At 41.9% G+C, this 25,137-nt stretch overlaps 1 protein-coding gene across 1 annotated transcript in view; it reads left to right on the top strand.

Moving 5' to 3' along the window:
- LOC124607370 (carboxypeptidase N subunit 2-like) overlaps positions 1-25,137 on the top strand; it is a 68,872-nt gene that overhangs the window by 13,010 nt on the left and 30,725 nt on the right. Inside the window, exon 3 of the mRNA XM_047139683.1 lies at positions 7,072-7,209. Within this exon, the coding sequence (XP_046995639.1) occupies positions 7,072-7,209 (138 nt within the window). The remainder of the gene's footprint in view (positions 1-7,071; positions 7,210-25,137) is intronic.

Genomic DNA, 25,137 nt, shown 5'->3' on the forward strand with positions numbered 1-25,137 from the left:
AACAGTTGGACTGTGATAGAATCCTTTCTATTTTCCAACGGTCTTCTCATGATTTGATGCGCAATTTATGCCAACGTGTTATTGTAGAGTAGTGCCAGAGACTTACACTTACTTGTCTCCGCGCGGGATTAGCCGAGCGGTCTTAGGCGCTGCAGTCATTGACTGTGCGGCTGTTCCCGGCAGAGGTTCGAGTCCTCCCTCGGTCATGGGTGTGTGTGTTTGTCCTTATGATAATTTAGGTTATGTAGTGTGTAAGCTTAGGGACTGATGACCTTAGTAGTCAAGTCCCATAAGATTTCACACACATTTGAACATTTTTGAACTTATTTGTTGTATATATTCCAGAACGTGTCTAGTCCATCAGTTATAGCCATCTACGGCTCCATCCGTTACAATGAAAGTCCCATATCTCTTAACAAATGGCCTATTATCCTGTCCTTTCTTTTAGCCAGAGAAGCTCCTCATCTCTCATCAATGTAACTTTCTCAACGGGATTTAGCGTACAGATCGATACTACGGAGTAGTGCAGAGCCCGATACCTGCGTATTTTTCCAATTTATAGCTTGAATTTTCGCGATTTTCACATCTTACACTACCGCTCATTAATTTCAGTATACCCAATAAATGACACCTAGCTCTCTGTAGGTAACGTCTAATACCGTGGCTACGGTTGAGGAAGCAAAGGAATAGTACAACAGTTGTACACATGTCGTGATTTTTGTTTGTGGCCATTGAGATACAATAGTATCCATCAACGTTTTGTACATAAATCTTATGTACCTATCTGATATGTTTGTTTACCTATTTGCCGACAGACGCCGCATTTGGTGCACCTATCTTGTTCCCTCTAATGACGTGACGCCCGACGCGAACGGCGAGCATTGCTACGATACATAACATATGGTTCCTGCCCGTCAGTTCCTTCGTGACGTTGCAGTGTGCACATCGCTAGTATGGCCCCACGAGTGGAGGTATCTACAGAAAAACGTGCTGCAATTTGTAACTCTTAGCCAAGCAGGTTTATCTATTCGCCAGATTGTGAAACAGGGTAGTGTGTCTATAGGGGGAGTGCAATACACCCTTCATCACCAAAAGATAACAGGTAGCAATGAGGACATACCACACCCAGGACTACCTCGTAAAACAACTAAAAGTTATGACAGATATATCAGAATTACCAGAAAGAGAAACGGATTCAAAACAGCGCCCCAAATTAATGTAGAATTGGTAGAAATTAACGCGACAACAATATCTGTTGCAACAGTAAAAAGGAGGCTTCCTGAAGCCGGCTTGAAACGATGTGCCACAGCAAGAAAACCCCTTCTAATGCCCATAAATAAACAGAAGAGACTTGAATGGGCTAGAAAACATCGTAATTGGACATCGGAAGAGTGGGCGAAGGTGTCATTCATCGATGACTTTCGAGATTTTTGGAACCAGAAGGAGAATATTTGTTCGACGATTTGCAGGGGAAAGGGTAGCCCAGCAGCGTGTTCTACCTACAGTTAAACACGGTGGAGGTTCTATTATGGTTTGGGGATGTTTTGCCGGGATAGAGTTGGTGATATTGTGAAAATAAGATGTCTGGATCAGAAGGAGTACCGCCACATACTTCAGTATCATCCAGTACGAAGTGGACTGCGCTGAATAGGGAAAGGGTTCACCTTACCCCAGGATAATGACCCAAAACATTGGTCAGCATACTGTACGAACTACATTGCATCAAAGTAAAAACAGAAAGTACTGAATGATATGGCATGGCCGTCCCAAAGCCCCCATTGTAATCCTATTGAAATAGTCTGGGATGAAGTGGACAGACATATCAGGGAAGTTAATATATCCAGCAAGGAACATCTCTGGAATATAGTTGAGGATGTGTGGAATCATATAGATTTACGATACCTACAAAAACTGATTGACCGCATGGTTCAAATGGCTCTGAGCACTATGGGACTTAACTTCTGAGGTCATCAGTCTCCTAGAACTTAGAACTACTTAAACCTAACTATTCTGAGGACATCACACACATCCATTCCCGAGGCGGGATTCGAACCTGCGACGTAGCGGTCGCGCAGTTCCAGACTGTAGTGCCTAGAACCCCTCGGCCACTCAGGCCGACGATTGACCGCATGCCTCGAGTTTGAGGCAGTCATTAAATCCAAAAGAGGATACTTTGACGGAAGTAAAATATGATGATTGTGATTGTATTATATACGCGGAAGTTAATATAATTATTTTTTGAGAGAAATAATGTTTGATTTTTGTTGTAAATCTCAAATAGTTTCTATCAGCGGATTTTTTTCACTTGATAACAGCACTTAGAAACTGGAAAAGTTAATGTCACAAAAAAATTCGCAAAAGAGAGAGAGGGTAGGAAGGAATGATTTCCCATGAAAAATGTTTGTAATAATAAACTGTGTACAGTTATACATAATGAAATGTGACAAAGGACAATACAAGTAACAAAGTTTATAAAATAACTATATCTAACCCATACGAAAAAGATCACACATATGTATCAGAAGGGTCAGGTATATAAAAGACTATGATATGAAAAATTAAAAATGAATGTTGGAACTGTCATATAAAAATGTTAGTTTATGTAAAACTCATAGCAACTGAATTTCCAACAAAATAAAAAACTGGAATTTTGTGAGACTAATCGCGGCAGGGACCGCATGTCTCCACTGCCAGTATTCTCAATATTGTCTCGCACACAATACCAGTATGTCTTAATCTGATCACAGTACTGTAATGCCGACGTCGCAAGCTGAAGATGAACAGATAGAGAAAGTGTATGAGGATATTGAAAGGGTAATGCAGTATGTAAAGGGGGACGAAAATCTAATAGTCATGGGCGACTGGAATGCAGTTGTAGGGGAAGGAGTAGAAGAAAAGGTTACAGGAGAATATGGGCTTGGGACAAGGAATGAAAGAGGTGAAAGACTAATTGAGTTCTGTAACAAGTTTCAGCTAGTAATAGCGAATACCCTGTTCAAGAATCACAAGAGGAGGAGGTATACTTGGAAAAGGCCAGGAGATACGGGAAGATTTCAATTAGATTACATCATTGTCAGACAGAGATTCCGAAATCAGATAGTGGATTGTAAGGCGTACCCAGGAGCAGATATAGACTCAGATCACAATATAGTAGTGATGAAGAGTAGGCTGAAGTTCAAGACATTAGTCAGGAAGAATCAATACGCAAAGAAGTGGGATACGGAAGTACTAAGGAATGATGAGATACGTTTGAAGTTCTCTAACGCTATAGATACAGCGATAAGGAATAGCACAGTAGGCAGTACAGTTGAAGAGGATTGGACATCTCTAAAAAGGGCCATCACAGAAGTTGGGAAGGAAAACATAGGTACAAAGAAGGTAGCTGCGAAGAAACCATGGGTAACAGAAGAAATACTTCAGTTGATTGATGAAAGGAGGGAGTACAAACATGTTCCGGGAAAAATCAGGAATACAGAAATATAAGTCGCTGAGGAATAAAATAAATAGGAAGTGCAGGGAAGCTAAGACGAAATGGCTGCAGGAAAAATGTGAAGACATCGAAAAAGATATGATTGCCGGGAGGACAGACTCAGCATACAGGAAAGTCAAAACAACCTCTGGTGACATTAAAAGCAACGGTGGTAACATTAAGAGTGCAACGGGAATTCCACTGTTAAATGCAGAGGAGAGAGCAGATAGGTGGAAAGAATACATTGAAAGCCTCTATGAGGGTGAAGATTTGGCTGATGCGATAGAAGAAGAAACAGGAGTCGATTTAGAAGAGATAGGGGATCCAGTATTAGAATCGGAATTTAAAAGAGCTTTGGAGGACTTACGGTCAAATAAGGCAGAAGGGATAGATAACATTCCATTAGAATTTCTAAAATCATTGGGGGAAGTGGCAACAAAACGACTATGCACGTTGGTGTGTAGAATATATGAGTCTGGCAATATACCATCTGACTTTCGGAAAAGCATCATCCACACAATTCCGAAGACGGCAAGAGCTGACAAGTGCGAGAATTATCGCACAATCAGCTTAACAGCTCATCCATCGAAGCTGCTTACAAGAATAATATACAGAAGAATGGAAAAGAAAATTGAGAATGCGCTAGGTGACGATCAGTTTGGCTTTAGGAAAAGTAAAGGGACGAGAGAGGCAATTCTGACGTTACGGCTAAAAATGGAAGCAAGGCTAAAGAAAAATCACGACACTTTCATAGGATTTGTCGACCTGGAAAAAGCGTTCGACAATATAAAATGGTGCAAGCTGTTCGAGATTCTGAAAAAAGTAGGGGTAAGCTACAGGGAGAGACGGGTCATATACAATATGTACAACAACCAAGAGGGAATAATAAGAGTGGACGAACAAGAACGAAGTGCTCGTATTAAGAAGGGTGTAAGACAAGGCTGTAGCCTTTCGCCCCAACTCTTCAATCTGTACATCGAGGAAGCAATGATGGAAATAAAAGAAAGGTTCAGGAGTGGAATTAAAATACAAGGTGAAAGGATATCAATGATACGATTCGCTGATGACATTGCTTTCCTGAGTGAAAGTGAAGAAGAATTAAATGATCTGCTGAACGGAATGAACAGTCTAATGAGTACACAGTATGGTTTGAGAGTAAATCAGAGAAAGACGAAGGTAATGAGAAGCAGTAGAAATGAGAACAGCGAGAAACTTCACATCAGGATTGATGGTCACGAAGTGAATGAAGTTAAGGAATTCAGCTACCTAGGCAGTAAAATAACCAATGACGGACGGAGCAAGGAGCACATCAAAACAGACTCGCTATGGCAAAAAAGGCATTTCTGGCCAAGAGAAGTCTACTAATATCAAATACCGGCCTTAAATTGAGGAAGAAATTTCTGAGGATGTACGTCTGGAGTACAGAATTGTATGGTAGTGAAATATGGACTGTGGGAAAACCGGAACAGAAGAGAAACGAAGCATTTGAGATGTGGTGCTATAGACGAATGTTGAATATTAGGTGGACTGACAAGGTAAGGAATGAGGAGGTTCTACGCAGAATCGGAGAGGAAAAGAATATGTGGAGAACACTGATAAGGAGAAGGGACAGGGTGATAGGACATCTGCTAAGACATGAGGGAATGACTTCCATGGTACTAGAGGGAGCTGTAGAGGTCAAAAACTGTAGAGGAAGACAGATATTGGAATACGTCAAGCAAATAATTGAGGACGTAGGTTGCAAGTGCTACTCTGAGATGAAGAGGTTAGCACAGGAAAGGAATTCGTGGCGGGCCGCATCAAACCAGTCAGTAGACTGATGACAAAAAAAAAAAGTGGTTGGCATTATGTTATGGCATAGACCAAGAATGGGAAATCAAGAAGGTGCTATTAATACTATGGGAAACTTTTGAAGCATTAAAGAATTATATTTTTAAAAGGTAAGCAGAACTAGTTTTTCATTAGTCTACTTAATAATAAGATTTTCGTTTCCAACCACCCATGTGATGCAACTTACGTTTTCGGAATTGGAAAAGCAAAAATCACGAAACAAAATAAGGTGAAGTTTTTCTTTAAATATTGCATGATTTAATGATGATTTTGGAGACTAACAATTCACAGTCCTCTCAGTTTTTCACTATCCTTCTGTAACGCCACATTTCAGACTCTTCAACTGTCTTCGTATCTAGTTTTCACCCGAGGAAGAGATTTTTATACGAAAGTTATTCCCACATTCAACGAAATTTGTAGCCATGGGTGCAACTGGATATAACACGCTACCTCTAACGCATTGAGGAGGGCCTGAGTAGCAACAAATAAATCAGGGAAGCCTTAGAGCCCAAGGCACTGACTTTTTTCAAGAAATCCATTGTGCCATCCTTCAGTAAAACGACTAGCACATAGGACGAGAAAGCTACACGCCTCATCCGAAGAATGATAGGCTGTTTTCCTGTATGCCACGTTTGCCTTACATATCCTCCATCGGACATGTAGAGGTATGGTTGCTCTGAAACTTTATCGTCACCATAATCCAGCAACCACTGTTGATGGTTTTTGAACTTCTGTACCAATCATTTGAAAGGAAACGTATGCAGGCTTCCTCTGATTACATGCTACGACTCGAAAAAAAACTTAACAATATGCAGGACTTGACACCACACTGAATTTATGGGACCTGAAACCATTTACAATTATGTATTGCTACATTTTCATTAAAATACCTTTTTGATTAATTACTATTAAAAACAGTCTTGATCACGATTTATTTAACAAGGTGACCGGTTTCGACCACTACTGTGGTCATCTTCAGACCATTGAGTAGGAACCTCTTTCTGTTGGAGAATCACTAGTGATTCTCCAACAGAAAGAGGTTCCTACTCAATGGTCTGAAGATGACCACAGTAGTGGTCGAAACCGGTCACCTTGTTAAATAAATCGTGATCAAGACTGTTTTTAATAGTAGTTATTTATAAGACATTGATCACTGCTGTTCCCATAATGCATTCAAAAGTAATACCTTTTTGATTGGTCTTTCACGAGTTGAGAGGTAGAGGCCAGTACCAAACCGATCGTAATTCTGTCTGTATAGCACTGACAATCATTAAATTATTTCATCCAAGTTATAATCATAATTGTTTGTATTTTAACATACTTAATCCACGGTATGAAGTTCTTGCAGACAGCCGGCCGGTGTGGCCATTCGGTTCTAGGCGCTACAGTCTGGAACCGCGTGACCGCTACGGTCGCAGGTTCGAATCCTGCCTCGGGCGTGGATGTGTGTGATGTCCTTAGGTTAGTTAGGTTTAAGTAGTTCTAAGTTCTAGGGGACTGATGACCACAGATGTTAAGTCCCATAGTGCTCAGAGCCATTTGAACCATTTTTCTTGCAGAAATTTTTATCCTACACATTTCAATTTTCGTGGATGTTAGTCTGCAATACTGTAACGTTATCTGTAACCAGAATATTAAACATGTGCCAACCCATTCCTGGATGTAAAACATCAGTAATAGTTTCAAAATTAATTTGCTTTGTGAAATTTCGTAGAATATTAAGAGAGAATGTTTTATTGGGCTGATGGCTCACATAAATGGTTCCTGAACAGGTTTTCCTCAACATCAACAACCTCACGGAGCTACTTCCCGGCACATTCTCGTACACACCACTTCTCAACTCGCTCTACCTCGACTACAACAACCTTACGCAGCTCGATGGCAGCATCTTCCACAACAACACCGAACTGGTGAGTTATTTCCGTATGGCAATGAGTTTTGTACGAATATGGTTTATGAAATATCAATTCAACTATTAAATTTTAAGGTGATTCAGCATTACCTCATTATTCTTTGTTCCAGTGTGAAGTCTGTTTACGAAGATACGATTATCTCACTTATAAAAATATTTACTGTTATTTGTGAGGTAATCATGAACTTCCGACAGTCGGTAACGTTCTTATTAGAACGGCCACATACTATAAGTACTAAGGACGAATAATAATAATAATAATAACAATTATTATTGTTATTATTATCATTATCATTATCATTATCATTATCATTATCATTATTATAACTGATGATTGGTATGTATGTATAACAACAACAACAACAACAACAATAATAATAATAATAATAATAATATAATAATCGACTGGAAAACCCAAGCTGGAAGTTCAACTGGAACTGAAAATCAAAAGCTTGGGACTTGCTTTAAGCATGAAAGAGCATACATTAAATAACCAGAGGATCAAAGAGTCTCCTAGATAGCCCCATCATAGAAGTTTATTATACTTTTTCCACTTTTTGTGTGCTGCAGTCTGTTTCTGAAATTACAGAAATTACAAAAATTTTCCAGCTGTGAAAAAGTTGCTAGGTACAACATGCTCATGTACCTAGGAACAAATTCTGTTGAAATTTTAAATTTTTGTAGTCGATAAGGTCTGTCGTTATTGTATTTTTTAGTCTGTCAGTTACTTAAGTATCATTAATCAGTAAGTAGAATAAAAGTACGGAGAAATGTTATCAAAAACCAGATACCAATTTATAAAACTTTGAAATACCAGCTGTTGGCAACTAACAAAAATTTTCATTTTCAGTTCAGGGAAAATTGTTAAGATATAAAGAAACTCGGTTCATATATAAGTTTCAGATCTTCCAAGGCAGAAGACGTTCTTTCGCTTCGAAGTACAATGAGGTGTGCGACCGACGAAATACGGCTTAATTGTACACTTCTTATGTAGGTGGTTGTAAAAATAAATGGGATTTTACTCGCCATAAATTAACAATATGTTAATACATTTCACAGCAATTAATTGTGTAGAACGCGGAATATTTAGAAATGTTGCGTAAAACACAACTTCATGTTTAACGACAAACAGATCTGTAGAAAGTGCCGGAAATTACGTATGGCGGTCTCTGGTGCGCATACACTCATGTGATTCTGGAATCAGTTGTATACTGAAACACTGACAAGGAAAATGCATCTGTTTCTAGGTAAATTACTTGTACAACATTCTCACTATCTAATAAAAATGTATAGGGTGATAAAGAGAAAAATTGAAGAAAATTTTAGAAATTCTAAAGCAATAAAAAACTGCACCAGGAAAATGGAAAGAAACGAGGCCAGGATAATCCAATGTAGGCAAAACACAATCAGAGGCAGTTCTATCAGAGCCTGAATCAGAAAGACACAAAAAACCAGAGGCAGATGTAAGAATCCAGTACTGGAAAGATGTCTGAGAAACTGAAAAAGGCAACAAAACTCCTAGGTGAATAATGGCCTCTGAAAATAAATTTTCTTAAAGACCATAATGCAACAGCTCGGCATAACACCTGAAATGGTTGAGTAAAGAGTGAAGAAATTCAAGAATTTGACACCCCTGACAGCGATCAACAGCATGGCTTGTAGCTCAAATGCCTGACCAGCACGCATGCGAAAATGGTTGAACAGTTTAAAGCAGTGTTACAGACAGGGAACATCACTGAATGGCTAACATCTGGAAAAACTTGTTTACTGCAGGTGGACCCTGCAAAAGAGGTAATAGCTGGAGATTGCAGGCTGATAACATTTTTTCCAGCCATCTTCAAATTGCCGACAGGCTTCCCAGCCGTCATAATCAATGACATTCCGGGAAATACCTCAGTAGAATAAAAAGGTAACAAGCGTAGTAGCAGCAGAGGCACAATGGATCGGTCTCTTACCAACACATGATTGTTGGAAACTGCAAAAGCCGCAAAACAATATCTATATACGACTCGTATTGGCTACAAAAAGCCTTTGACACACAGCCACACAGGTGTATCACTAAGTGTCTGAAAGCCATCGGGGTCAGAAAAGACAACAGGAAAATCACAAAAGACACGGTGGAACAAAGTGTTTGCCGGAAAAGAAAGTTACAGGCCATTCAACATCAGGTGAGGCATTTCCCATGGAGACTCGTTCTTCCCACTGCTGTTCCATCATCGCCTAGGCATTTTGCAGCTGGACAACATCAAGCACTGGCATGTAAATGAATCAGGGTAGTTTTAGAAAATCAAACTAAATGGCGGCAACACCATGCCTTAGACATACCTGTCATACCTGACGGACATTATGAACTCTAGAGCCGTATAACCTATATAGCGAACAACAAAACTTGTAACAATTTACCGCGCACTCCACCCTGGCAGAGATTTCGACCGACTGTACTTTTTCAGGAAAATAGGTAGAGAGGAGTCTTGGGAATGAGAGAGACAGTGGAGGAAGAGAAGCATGTATTGGCAGACTATGCGACAGATAGAAAAAAATCAGCAACGCTTGAAGTCAGCAACACGAAGCTTCTCCAGGTACGGTAAACGACGAATCATTACCCGAAAGCTGTACTCCAGTGCCACACTGACGGCTTGCGCAGTTAAGCATTAGCTTTTGGGGAAGACTGAAAACAAAATACAAAAAGAAAAGACCTGGTCTTGGGTGACCGATGGAACCCTAAAAAGGAAACAGAGACTGACTTTTGCTGATCGGGGACGAGCTATCAGAACTAACTCCATCACAGCCAGAATCGAGAAATCAGGAAAGCACTCAGTGCTGACTTTGCATGGACTTGAAATGACGTGGCACGAAATACCTACTGGAACTTGTGCGAAAATTACCGACCGCCGGTGGAAAGAAACTGGTGGGGCAACAAGTCAGAAAAAATTGTCGACAACGAACATGACAGATTGTTGTGGGACTTCCGATTTTAGAAAGATCTATTGCTGGAATATAATACTTAACACATGGCAGTTGTGGAGAAAAAGACAATGTGGATCTCTGACATTACCATTCCAGGTGATATCAGAATCGAAGAGAGACGATTGCAAAGTCTTTACAGATACGAGGAGCAGAAAATCGAACTACAGCGACTCTACCGTACACCAGTGAAAGTGGATCCAGTAGTTCTCGACATACTGGGAGTAGTCCCGAAAGGTCTCAGTTGGAACTTGAAAACAATTGGCTTTGATAAAATATCCATCGGCCAGTCGCATAAAGCCACTTTACTGGAATATGCACAAATTATCAGCCGATAAATCACGCAGTACAAGATGCTTGGGAAGTGCCCGACTAGTTAAATATGGACTGTAGCACAGTGAACTCATTTTCTGAGTTTACTATTATAAATAATTATATAGTAATAACGACATTATTATACAGGGTGTCCCAAGCAAAACACCGACAAGCTATAGGGACAGGTTCACTGCACCAAAACAAGAAAAAAGTCTAGTAAACGAGGCCACTAGAGTGCATACCTTAATAGATACGGAAACTTGTTCATCATCGATACTACACTTCATCTTGGATACTATGAAACACCTCTCTTCTACTGTATGTTCTTTGTTTCTCATACTTTGGGAAGAGGTGGTAGGGACCAAAAGTAGAAAAAATAGAAAAAGTAGTAAACATTGGCTCTAAAATCCCTACCTTAAGAGCTATGAGCACCTTTCTTCCCTGTAGAAGACATAAGTCACACTCTAGAGAAGATAAACCAGTGCTCATAGCTCTTAAAGTATGAATTTTAGACCATGTTTACTATACTTTTTTTTCTTGTTTCGGTCAATACACCCTGTATATGGATGTATTTCCAGCACGATGTCAGTACAAGGCCAGCAACTTTGATAACATCAGTTCCTTATTATATTTTCGTCACAGTTGCGTTTTATCATGCTGGTGGCTAGTAACGTACCACCAAGATCATTTCCAAGCCAGGCATATTAAAGTTGTACCAATAGTGCATCGTTACGCGACAATCAATCCCCACATATGTAACATACGCAAGGTACATATTTACATGGAATGTCAGACCAATTTCACAGTGTAGATGCCGTCATGAAGTGCAAATTGAACTAATCTAACTTGAAAATGATCTTCGTAGTTCGTAACTAGCAGCAACCGTGATAAAGCGCAACTGTGACAGAATTACAACAAAGAACGTATAACAATAATAATGTAGAAAAATATTTAGCGAGGGCAGTGAGGAACAAAAGCGTTCCCAAAAATGTGATATTAGAATCACGTTTGCTTCTGTAGTCGTATTACCGTGCATAGCAAAACAGTTGCTCCCACAATGCGCAGTGAGGACAGATGACTGAAAGGCAAAGATAAACATTACATCAAGTGTCCAGTTTTATTCTCATCCCGCCTAGTTCATCAAGACAGGGGATCTAAAGGTTTTTGTTCGCACGGGCCGCATTGTCACAACGTGAATATATTGTTGGTTGCACATATTTCCTTCTCACCACTATAATGGTATTGAATAAAGAACACGTAAATACTGAATACTTTTTTTCTGTTTTGCTAATAAAATAGTTGAAACATACATTCAAGTGAAACATACTTAATAAGGAACATGTTTAACATTTTGAAGCACAGCATTTTAAGAAGAATTTAGACTGGCTTCTACTGATATGCAGAAGGGGTTATTTATATCAACTAGGCACTACTTCTCTAATTTAAGGAAAAAAGGGAGGACGCAACATAAAGCATTGGAGACGAAGTTTTTCCGTATTAATTAGTAGACAGATTTGCGATCGCACAGTTCTCGGAATACTGTATGAATCTGGCGTCATCTAAGCAAAGTGCAGTCAAGGAAACTTTATGCCTCTTCAATCTGGATGAAAACACAGAACAAAATCCTTACATGTTGAATTTTGTTTACGTAACGAAGCAGTAGTGTTTCATGAACTTCCTAGCAGATTAGAACTGTGTGCTGGACCGAGACTCGACTCAGGGCCTTTGCGTGTCGCGGGAAAGTGCTCTACCAATCTACCCAAGCACGACTCACGACCCGTCCCCACAGCTTTAATTCCGCCAGTACGTCGCCTCCTGCCTTCGAAACTTCACAGAAGCTCTTCTGCGAACCTTGCAGAACTATCACTCCTAGAGAGCATGGGTAGTTCAGTTGGTACGGCACTTGCCTGCGAAAGGTGAAGGTTCCGACTTAGAGTCTCGGACAGGCACATAGTTTTAAACCGCCAGGAAGTTTCCTACCAGTGCACACTCCACTGCAGACTGAAAATTCCATTCTAGTACTGTTTCATGTTGCCAAAAATGTGACGATAGAGCCGCATCAGCTGCTGCAGTCGTATCACCCTGTACAAGTTGTTACCGCTCTGCGACAGTGTGATCGCAGCTAAGTTCTTAACTTTAAAACGTTAACATTCGTTGGAGCAACGTGTTTCAGCTAGATAATTTTCTAACGCATCTTACTGAAGGAATAACACATAAAACTTTGATAGTTTTTTCCATTATAATGACTAATTATTTATCTCTTTGTGTATCCATTTTTATACACATGGTAACGTGACATCAGCTGTTCAGTACAGAATGTCAAATCAAAACACCTTTCAACTACCTAAGTAGATTTCTCTACGGATTCCAGTCATTGAATACTACCCCTTATTTTGACAGGACCAGAGGTGGGAATCTTCCTGGACGTCGATCAGGTGGCCTGAAGATACTGTAATATATAGCCGAAACTGTTTGCTCAATAAAATAATTTTTGATTTGACATTCCAAATTTTGTGTGTGATATATCTTCTTTCGGACAACTTGATACTGCAGCCACTACAAACCACGATGGAAATGAATTAAAGACATTAATTGCCAATGTCCATTAATTTATATCAATGGGTAAATTTCCCATCCCAGTTCGTCACTATTTTCAACTTTCCCCATTGACATCAGTACCACTGGCAGCTAGTGGCTTTAATTCCTTTGTGTCTTATAATGACTAACGCTGTTAGCTATCCAGGTCACTGGAAGTAGCATCGTGTGCTGTAGGTTACCAACAGTTTTTGGTTTGTAATAGTGGAAGCTGCTATATCTTTCTAGTGTCTTACGTTTTAGAACATATGATAGCAATTAAGAAGATAATATGTAGAAACTTTTCCTCTTAAGTTTCATTAACAATTCGTATCAGGGTAGCAACAAAAGTTACAATGGTTTTGTTTTGCTGAAAGATCCTATGACCTCCGAAGTGAGTCGCAGTAAGATTTTTACGTGTTATAAAATTAAATACGTCTTCCATACGCCGTAATAAATGTATTAAATTATGCAAATCCGCACAAATCTTAATTTTACCGAACTTTTACGTTAGTCCTCACATAACTACTATCCTGTTATAATATTAATTATTGAACTAAGCTGTGAAGGTATCACATATAATGTCAAATGCAGCGACGACTCTTTGGAGAATCTGAGCATCCAGTTTATTAGCACAGTCTTCGCTAAAAACTTGAGATTATGTTATTGCTGGTTCATACATGCCATTCTCTGAGCTGGTTCGACGTCAAATTATCCGAGAAGTGGACCTGTGCAATTTAATAATAAAGCTGCACTATATGACACTTTGCACATGACACTTCACGCAAAGGCGACGTACCGATAATTGTAAAACGCTTTAAACTAGAATTCCAGTCTCCTTTCCACTGATAGGATTGCACTACAAGAGAACCAGTGAAGATTGAACTGGGAGAAAATTTAATGAACGGAGGTATTGTTGCTCAAAGCAGAAATACCAGCGATCCTGTTGTCTCCGTAATTCGTACACAGCACAATTAACGAACTAGAATTAGCAGTGCGAAAGGGCTATTCGACACGGGGCATCACCGACGAAACGGTTGCATGTCAAACACGCCGTGTCTCGTGCACAAAGGTTCCTATTCATGCGCGGCCTTCTCAGCTGCAAAGGAAATCAGAAAGCATCCATCCCTCTGAAAAACCCAGCTTACTGAACCTGCAGGACAAGACAGGCAGTTTGAATTGTGGAAAGGGGCCAAAATAAGGGGCTGTCAGTTACACTCGAACATACAACTTTATTATTTGATCAAACATTACAAGAGCCCAAAACAATTTTTTTTAAAACACACAGCCTTAATCTTTGGGACCTAATTACTGGCTGAAAGCCACTTTATTTTAAAAACTGCTGAAGGCCAATTACTTAAAACGCAAGCATAATCAGAAATTTAAATGGCAAGCCTTATCTAACAACAGTTCTTTATTTAGGCTGAAGACACCAAAGAATCTGAGATTTTCAGAGCAAACAATTTAAATTCAGAATCGGCTGAAAGCCCAACACTTAAGGCTAAACAAAATTAATCTTTAAAAAAAATAAAAGCCTTAGGTAAAACAGTTCTTAATTAGGCAAAACTCAACCAAAACAGAAATTTAAAAGGCAAAGCCTTATCTTAAAGCAGTTCTTTAGTTAGGCTGAAGGCCCAAAGAATCAGACACTTCAAGAGCAAACAAGTTAAATTCAAATCGGCTGAAGGTTTAACACTTAAAACTACATAAAATTAATATTTTTTAAGACCAAAGGCCTTATGTGAAACAGTTCTTTGATCTAGGCTGAAGGCCTTAAGGGCAAAACAACTAACTAAAAATCGCCTGAAGGCTCAACAGTTAAAATTCAAACAACATTAAAACCTTTAAAATGCGAAAGGTCTTGCGTGAAATAGTTCTTTAAATAACGTTGAAGACCTAAAGAACCTTACGCCTTAAGGTCAAAACAATTTAAAAGAAAAGAATCTGCTAGAAGCCATACAAGTACAAAAATGGTTCAAATGGCTCTGAGCACTATGGGACTCAACTGCTGTGGTCCTAAGTCCCCTAGAACTTAGAACTACTTAAACCTAACTAACCTAAGGACAGCACACAACACCCAGCCATCGCGAGGCAGAGAAAATCCCTGACCCCGCCGGGAATCGAACCCGGGAACCCGTGCGTGGGAAGCGAGAACGCTACCGCACGACCACGAGATGCGGGCTACAATTACAAACAAGAAGAACAAAATAAAAAACGCATAGAAGCCATACAAGTACAAACAACAAGAACAGAGTAAAAAAAGGGCAGTAGACCCAAAGCTGCTCAAACTTTCGAGGGTCTGCCTGGAATTCAAACACTAACGCTCGCTTAGGTGAGACAGGCAGTCGGGCCAACCATTCAGGATCCGACAAAAACCCAACCACCCGATAGTCAACGGACCTACCGACGAGCTAACCCCCACTTCACACGACCAGTACACAACAGGGAGTTCAATGGAACAACGTAGAAGGTATTAGCGCCCACAACCAATTATACATGGAGCTGTCAAACTACACACTTTGATGGACAGCGACAACAAGATAATGATAATACACTACCTGAATTTACGTCAACGGCCAGGGCAGGTAACCGGAACGTTAACGGCCACACGGCAGAAGATTCCGCTGGTGCATTTCAATTCAAATAACCGAGGACAGTTACACTCCACCGAAGAGTGACTAAAATTTTCCAACTTGAAAACACACGTTGTTGCTCATGGGAATATCCTTACAGCCGACAACGAACTCCAAACGACACAATGTGAACAGTCGTGACTTGCTGGTAGATTAAGTCAAAAAAATGGCTCTGAGCACTATGGGACTTAACATCTATGGTCATCAGTCCCCTAGAACTTAGAACTACTTAAACCTAACTAACCTAAGGACAGCACACAATACCCAGCCATCACGAGGCAGAGAAAATCCCTGACCCCGCCGGGAATCGAACCCGGGAACCCGGGCGTGGGAAGCGAGAACGCTACCGCACGACCACGAGATTAAGTCAAAACTCAACTTTCATGTCCAGGATCGGTGAGCCACGAACCTCATAGCAATGGTTCAAATGGCTCTGAGCACTATGGGACTTAACTTCTGAGGTCATGAGTCCCCTAGAACTTAGAACTACTTAAACCTAATTAGGACAGCACACACATCCATGCCCGAGGCAGGATACGAACCTGCGACCGTAGCGGTCGCGCTGTTCCAGACTGTAGCGCCTAGAACCGCTCGGCCACCCCGGCCGGCCATAGCAATGGGAACAGCACCACACACTCCGACACCACATAGAGGCCCGCCAGTGGGCCGGCTAAACTATGTACCGCGGAGATTTCCTCGCTGCTCCACGCTAACCGACCAACTGCAGGCCCGGAAATGGTGAAAGGACCAAATATACGTCGGCCGATGAGACGACCAACCGAACGACCAAGCAGCGGTCGTCCCGCTCCAATCTCCCTCCGTCGGACAGTTCATGTGTGTCGCCAACAGTTGGCGAGCACTGGCTGTCGGCGCCTCACCGGCGCTCCGTCCCCAACTTCACTGCTGCTGCGTCCCGACTGCACTGCTGGTCCGTCCGGAACTGACTACTCAAACACACGACGACCCGGAAATACTATCGGTCGCTCCAGAGATGGTACGACAGTGCGCTTATCGACACACGCTGCTGTCGCCGCTCACGGGCAAGTAAGACAGGAAGTTAGTGACGTCATTAAATGGAGTAAGAAAACGAGGATGCAGTACAGTAATAGAAGATGACAAACAATAAATGGCATGAACAAGAGCCGTGCACGGATCACTCTCATTCTATTAAAACTCGATCTTCTATGTCTAAAACAGCTTCAGATTATGTTTAAAGCTTGTTGGAAGTGCTCCCATTATCAAACCCCGGAACAGCAATAGGGTGGGTTATTTACGCTACATTTTAATAATCGTATTTTTTCTACATCTACATTCATACTCCGCAAGCCACCTGACGGTGTGTGGCGGAGGGTACCTTGAGTACCTCTATCGGTTCTCTCTTCTATTCCAGTCTCGTATTGTTCGTGGAAAGAAGGATTGTCGGTATGCCTCTGTGTGGGCTCTAATCTCTCTGATTTTATCCTTACGGTCTCTTCGCGAGATATACGTTGGAGTGACCATATACTGCTTGACTCCTCGGTGAAGGTATGTTCTCGAAACTTCAACAAAAGCCCGTACCGAGCTACTGAGCGCCTCTCCTGCAGAGTCCTCCACTGGAGTTTATCTATCATCTCCGTAACGCTGTCGCCATTACTAAATGATCCTGTAACGAAGCGCGCTGCTCTCCGTTGGATCTTCTCTATCTCTTCTATCAACCCTATCAGGTACGGATCCGACAGTGCTGAGCAGTATTCAAGCAGTGGGCTAACAAGCGTACCGTAACCTACTTCCTTTGTTTTCGGATTGCATTTCCTTAGGATTCTTCCAATGAATCTCAGTCTGACATCTGCTTTACCGACGATCTACTTTATATGATCATTCCATTTCAAATGCGTACTCCCAGATAATTTATGGAATTAACTGCTTCCAGTTGCTGACCTGCTATGTTGTAGCTAAATGATAAGGGATCTTTCTTTCTATGTATTCGCAGCACATTACACTTGTCTACATTGAGATTCAATTGCCATTCCCTGCACCATGCGTCAATTCGCTGCAGATTCTCCTGCATTTCAGTACAATTTTCCATTGTTACAATCCTGGATATACCACAGCATCATCCGCAAAAAGCCTCAGTGAACTTCCGATGTCATCCACAAGGTCATTTGTGTGTATTGTGAATAGCAACGGTCCTACGACACTCCCCTGCGGCATACCTGAAATCACTCTTACTTCGGAAGACTTTTCCTCGCATCTCAGTATTTCCAACTTCATATGATATAATTATGTAGATATCTTTTGTGGTATATGTGGATACTGACTGCAAAATTTGTTGCAAATAGAGTAAGTAATACAGAAGTAATAACTTAAAACGTCATGTCCGATGCTGCTGTTTTGCAGCATGAACAGCGAAAATGTGGTATACGATAAACTTTTCTTCTTTTATCATTTTTAGGATGGTGTTAGAGAAAACAGTTTCATAAAGATTAAAAGCTACGTGAAAAGTTTGTTGGAAGTGTAAGGCCTCTCATTCTTAGATACTGGATCAATATAGTCTGGGTAATCTGTACGCCGTGAGTTTCACTACCTTGTGACAAGTAAACTCTTTCTAATTGTAATGCTTGACGTACTGTGTTTAACACCAGATTGTGGTTCATAACGAATAGATTGAGACAGTATTTTAAATTTTTAAATTCGGTCAATAATTATATGAAATGCCGAAAATAAGAGTTTTGTTGTCTCTAGAAGCGTTTAGATAGGCAAACTGCAACTATAACTATGTGACTGGGTAACCGTTTCAGCCGTTTAGTACAGTACAGATGTAATAATACAGCCCTGAAACCAACCTTTGATGGCTTATATGATATCTAGACGAAAGAGGTAAGGAAGCATATACCGAGTAGCAGTTTGTTTCGAAAAAAACATGAAATTGCATACAGGGTGCTTAAGATATGTTCCTCAAGTCTTTCATGCTGTAGTTCAGGCTAAAACTAGAAAATAACCTCGCACAAACTTAGGTCCGGAAACAAAAACTTGTTATGGGATATACCTATTATGTCAAGGACGGACTGTACTCGCGTCATGGCCTAGGTGTCGCCGTATACCTCGTACATATCCCACGCGGGATCTCGGAGCGAGTATTTTAATGACAAGAAACCGATCCTGAAAGAAGTTTACGGAGAATCGGAGGTGCTTAAGCTCATTTCATATCGCTTACAGCGTGTGCTAGCTACGACGGCACAACGTTATGATGTCAGAATACAGTTCTGCCAGTGGATTCTGAGAAGGAATCTGAATACCAGCCCACCACAGCTTGCCTTGTATTTACGTATAAGGCGGGATTCACAAAGAGCTTGATAATAAATTACTGCAGAAAACTAGTATGGGTTGATACAAATTTGCGAACAATCATTGAAACGAGGTATCAAGCTCGCTTTATGAATGTGTGGGTAGGAATTATGACAGAGAGTCTCGTAGGTTAAAGTACTTTAGTGGTTAAACTAACACCTGCTCTATCACAAATCCTTACCAGACACTTCAGCCACGCTGCTGGAGCAACTTTCCCTTGCAGAAAGGCAACGGATGTTCTATACGCACGGCAGAGCATCATCTAATTTCCTACAGTGTGGGGCAAATAAAAGTGACCCGGAGAGCCGAGTTCCAGGGTACAAGGCAACATAGCAGGGGAAAGGAAATACGGTGCTAACCTGACGACAGTAGATGTTGAAAGTCACAATAGTTCATCTCTTGGCACTTTTTGGTCCTGGTCAGCACGATGGTGCAGGTGCATCGAAGCTGGGCTGCTTGACTTTCTGCAGTCTCATCCAAAATATTCTGCTGCAGTTCTTGAATACTGTGATGGTTGTTGCGATACACCTTAGACTTGAGATCTCCTCAGACAAAGTAATCGCACACTGACAGATCAGGTGTCTTGGGTGGCCAGCTAGGACCGCGGCCTGACCGACCTCTGCTAACAACTCTTGTCAGGCCTAAAGATTGTGTACACGTGCTCCAAGCTTCGGCCACCTGCATGGGCAGTTGTTTCATCCCTTTGGAAGTAACTGTAGGTCTTTTCCTCCTCCGTTAATGCTGCCACAAATGGTTTTAAAATGTTGGCAATGTCACTCGCCGAAGTTAGCGTCTCATGGAAGAAGATGGGACCAACAAAGTGGCGTGCAGACATTGCACACCAAACCCCAACCTTCTGATCATGCAATGGTGTTTCGTGAAAGTTATGCGGATTCTCCGCTGCCCAGAACCTGTGATTCTGTGAGTTGACGTAACCACTCCAGTGAAATCAGGCTTCACCAGACAAAAAGAATGCCCAGGCATTCGTTGTTAGCTCAGTGAACAACCACTTAAGAAAACTGGAGGCACTCAGGTGCATGTGCTGGTTTTAAAGTACGAACACTGATACTCGGCACGGATAGATGTGCAGGTCCATGTCGAGTGTTCGTTCGCATGAGCGACGTTACGTGCCGATCTCTTGCGTCAGGCGTCGGGTTGATTACATGGGACTCTGAAGCATTTTCTAGTGAACTGCAGCCCCATATTCTGGAGTGCCGCTACGTTGCGGAATGTTTTTTGACTTGTTGAAAGCAGATCCTGTCTGACGCAATTTTGAGCCTAAAAGTTGCATGGCACTCTTTCTTGCCACTTAGACACAAGCAAACGACTGACGACACCGCTTCCACTTTCCACAAAGAACACCTGATGCTCCATTGTGAGTGCCATTGTCCTGTTTGCATTGCTCCACTCTCACTGGCACAGCCTGCACTACGCTCTGAAGCGGTTTGGATCACGTTGCGGACGTACACGTGGTGCTTTAGATGCGTACATTCACGTCCAATCATATCCACTTGTCCGGGCTGTTTTTACTTGCCCTGTATTGCACTTCTCGCATGGCAGTACCTACGTCGGCAAGAGAATATTCTTTATCCGTGTGGTACCAATCTTTCAACCCTTGAAACAGGTGGATGTTGTTGTTCAGCAGAGTTGCTGCCTGGTGACCAAGGTGCTTGATAGCAACAAAACTCGAGAAGATTCATGTTTTGGGTGAAATCTGACGTCAGACGAATAGAAACATCCAAAATCGATAGGAGTAAGGTGAACACTGGTGACAGACACCCACTTCATTGGCATGAACCTGTTGCTCAGTGTCTTGGCAGCAGGACAGATACTTCAGCGCTGGCAGGTCAGAGCTAAACGGGATTATACTATATTGCAGTGACTGTGTGATTCTATACTTTGCAACGTAGTTCAGAATAACACAGGCACTGCAATGTCGTACATATCCGCCAACACCAGACAAGCGACTTTCAAGCAAATGTCTTACCTGTATGTGAATATACATATTGAATGTACGATAACAGGCTGTAGACGAGTAGTTGACGACATATGGAAGTTTGTGACTGGCCGTGAGTCACGCACCTATAACCAAGAGGTAAGGCGACCGCTCTCGATAAACAGAAAATCCGGGTTCGAGTCCTAGTCCGGTACAAATTTTCATTTTCGTCATTCCATTCTACAACTGATGGATGGCCATATTTGAAAATGCGAATACATCAAATGCTCAACGAACACAACCAAAAGAGAAGTTACACGCAATAAGTAGCCTGCATAGCAGGCTATGGCCGACATATAGATTACTTAGCCCTCTTCATGTGCGAATTTGGTAAAGTAAAATTGTCATGTTAAAAGCGGACTCTGCTAAAACCACGAATCTCCTATACATGTGATACTAAGCAGAAGGTGAGGCATTTGTCCACTGTTCCGTACACACCACCTCCTCAGGCATCGTGGTTCAAGAGGATATAGCATCAAGAACCCCTGCAGCACTGTAACTTCGTTGAGATGCTACACGTCATCTAATTGTCATCCTAGTGGTTGTCATCGACAAGCTGGAAAAAAAGAAATATCGAATATACACGTGATAATGTGCTCGAAGAGGCCCTATACCACACCATCTCTTGTCGCCTGACATTAGTACCATAGGTTTATGACTATAGAGACATTTAAAACATTGCTGCAACGACACATTTCTAGAACGTACAACAAATACGGGAGTGAGCCTCCCATGCATGTATTGGATTTTGAGGACTACCGGTAGTGCTGGCACGAGTGATTGACAAGGGGCAGATGATGAATCACTAACATTGAGCAGTAACCTTAATGAGCACCTCTTGTGTTGTCAACGTATGGGAATTATGGGACAGACCCTCCATTTCCCAACAAGTATTTGTTTCTATACATACAATGAAGCACCAAAACCATTATGGCCACTGCCCAATACGAGACTGGATACCGCCTGGTGGCGTTAATGGCACGTGGCGTGCTATGGAAGGTGTTTAAATGGAGCAAAGGCCAATGGGCAATCACTTTATCGACGATATTGGGCACAGATGGGGATATCCACTGATAAGCGACTTTGAGAAAGAGCACGTTGTTATGGCGAGGCGCATTGGACAAAGCACCTCGGAAACGGCTAAACTAATAGGCCGTTCCTGTGCTACTGTAGAGAGCATCTTTCCAAAATGGTTGAAAGATAGTGAAAGCATGAGTAGGTTTCACGTCTACGCCTCATTACACAACGTGGAGGTCGAACGCTTGCTCGCTCTGTATCACGAGGTTACAAAAGTCGTGGGACAGCTATTAATATCTTGTCGGATCTTCTTGCGCCCGACGTAGTGCTGCAAATCGACGTGGCATGGACTCCACCGGTCTTCATATATCCCCTGCAGAATTGTTGAGCCATGCTGCCACTATAGCCGTCCATAATTGGGAAAGTGTGCAGAATTCTGCCCCAAAATTGACTTCTCAGTTATACCCCACAAATGTTAGATAGGATCAAGGGCAGGCGATCTGGGTGGACAAATCATTCGCACCATGTTGTCCAGAATGCTCTTTCAAGAAATCGTGAACATGTGTGATCCGGTAACACGACGCTTTGTCATCCATAAAAGCTCCATCGGTGTTTGGGAACATGAAGTCCATGAATGGCTGCAAATAGTCTCCAAGTAGCCTAACAAAACCATTTCCAGCCAAAGATCGGTTCAGCTGGGCCAAAGGAGCCAGTTCGTTCCTTGTAAACACAGCCCACACTATTATGCAGCCCCACCAGTTTGCACAGTGCCTTGTTGACAACTTGGGTCCATGGCTTCGTGGGGTCTGTGCCGTACTGGAACACTGTCAGCAGCTCTAACCAACTGAAATCGGAACTCACCTGACGAGGCCACAAGTTTTCAGTCGTCTAGGGTCGAACGGATATGGCCACGAGACCAGAATAGGCGCTGCAGGCGATGTCGCGCTGTTAGCAAAGGCACTGGCGTCCGGCATCTGCGGCCACAGCCCATTAAAGCCATATTTCACCGCACTGTCCTAACGGATACGTTCGTCGTACGTCCCACGTTAATTTCTGTTGTCATTTCACGCAGTGTTGCTTGTCTTTCAGCACTGACAACTCTACGAAAACGTCGCTGCTCTCGGTCGTTAAGCAAAGACTGTTGGTCATTGCGTTGTCCTTGGTGAGACCTGTAATTTGATGTTCGCGGCACACTCTTGACACTCTGGGCCTCCGAATATTGAATTCATTGACGATTTCCGAAATGGAATGTCTCATGCTTCAGCTCCAACTACCACTCCTCGTTCAGAGTTCGTTAACTCGCCTCGTGCAGCAATAATCACCTCCTTTCTCTTTCCCCGACTTCTTTTTGGTCTGTTTTTAACTCGAGACCTGTTTGAATGAGTAACGAGAGACTGCTGGCCCCGTATTTTGATCCCTTTACTCCCCAAAACAACGAACAATAATCACATAGGATACCTCTTCATATGAATAACCGGATTACAAGTGACAGTTCCGTCAATGCACCGCTCTTTTATAGCTTGTGTACATGATATGTACATATCGCTATGCCATGAATTTTGCCACCGCAGTATGAAGTTTGATAGGACGAAATTTATTGCAGATATGACGATAGAGAACAACACTGGTTCACCCATAAGTGTTTTGGAACAAACCGTTCAATGCACCTCGTGGAACATGGAGCTCCGCAGCATACGATCTCCATGTTTTCCCATGAACCAACGACTTCATTAGCCACGATTGTGATGGGCACGGATCTATACAAATGTGACCCCTGATCAGATGGATCAAGTTTCTTGCTAAACCAGGTCGATAGCTGTGTCCATATAATCCCGGTGGAACGCTAATAGAAGCATGCATAGGTTGGTTGGTTCTAATGGCTCTGAGCACTATGAGACTTAACTTCTGAGGTCATCAGTCGCCTAGAACTTAGAACTAACTAAACCTAACTAACCTAAGGACATCACACACATCCATGCCCGAGGTAGGATTCGAACCTGCGACCGTTGCGGTCGCTCGGCTCCAGACTGCAGCGCCTAGAACAGCACGGCCACTCCGGCCGGCCATAGGTTGGTGTGGACAGTATTGTGCAATAGAGGACATTCACATGGACTTCCATGTAACCTACCGTAGTAACCGAAAGCACCATGAAACATTTGTACAATGCGAAATTTCCTTAGGACCACCTGCATTTCTTCATGTCTGTTTCCTCCCGCGACGGCGATGTCATCTTCCACCAGCATAACTGTTCATGTGACAAACCCAGGATGGTGCTGCAGTGACTCGAGCAGCAAGATAGTGAAGTCACGTTGGTGTTCTGACCAGATTTGTTTTATGTGAACCCAGTGAAACAAATTTGGGATACTATCGGCCGTTACTTCAGCACTACAAATTACCGGGAATTTACGGGAATTGCATCATCTGTAAGTAGATATATAATATCTGATCAAAAGTATCCAAATACCAATTACTGGGTATTAATACGTCCACTCCTTTTTTTGTAATAGTTTGAACTCTGCTGGGGACACTTTCAATGAGGTATCTAAATGTCTGTAGAGGAATGGTAGCCCATTCTTCCTCAAGAGCCGAAACAAGGAGAGGAAGTAATGCTGGAGGCTGGATCCGGAGCGAAGTTGAATTTCTAACTCATACCAAATGTAATCCATTGGTTTTAGGTCGGGACAATGGGCAGGTCAGTCAATTTGAGGAATGTTATTGTGGAACAACCATTACTTTTTATTTACTGAAATTGCAGTTTATAGTATCACCCGTCTCCAGGAAGCAATGTCAAATTCAAATATACACATACCCATAAATACAGCTGCTAGTCCAAATATCAAGTGAGTAAGAACGACGTCCAAGTACACGAATAGTATAAATCCAAAATCAGATGCACACCACGACATAACATACAATCGCGCGGTGAAATTTAATGCATCCGAATTTTTTATTAGAAAACTCTTAAGGCTTTCTAGGTGAAATAAATGTTGTTAACGTTTTACATCTTTATTCTACATGCCTATATATTTATTCCTAAACATGTCACCCTGGCATCGAACACAGTTCTCCCAACGAGAGACCAGTTCCTTGATACCGTCACTGT

Source organism: Schistocerca americana, chromosome 3 (assembly GCF_021461395.2).
Source record: "Schistocerca americana isolate TAMUIC-IGC-003095 chromosome 3, iqSchAmer2.1, whole genome shotgun sequence".
Classification (NCBI taxonomy): Eukaryota; Metazoa; Arthropoda; class Insecta; order Orthoptera; family Acrididae; genus Schistocerca; species Schistocerca americana.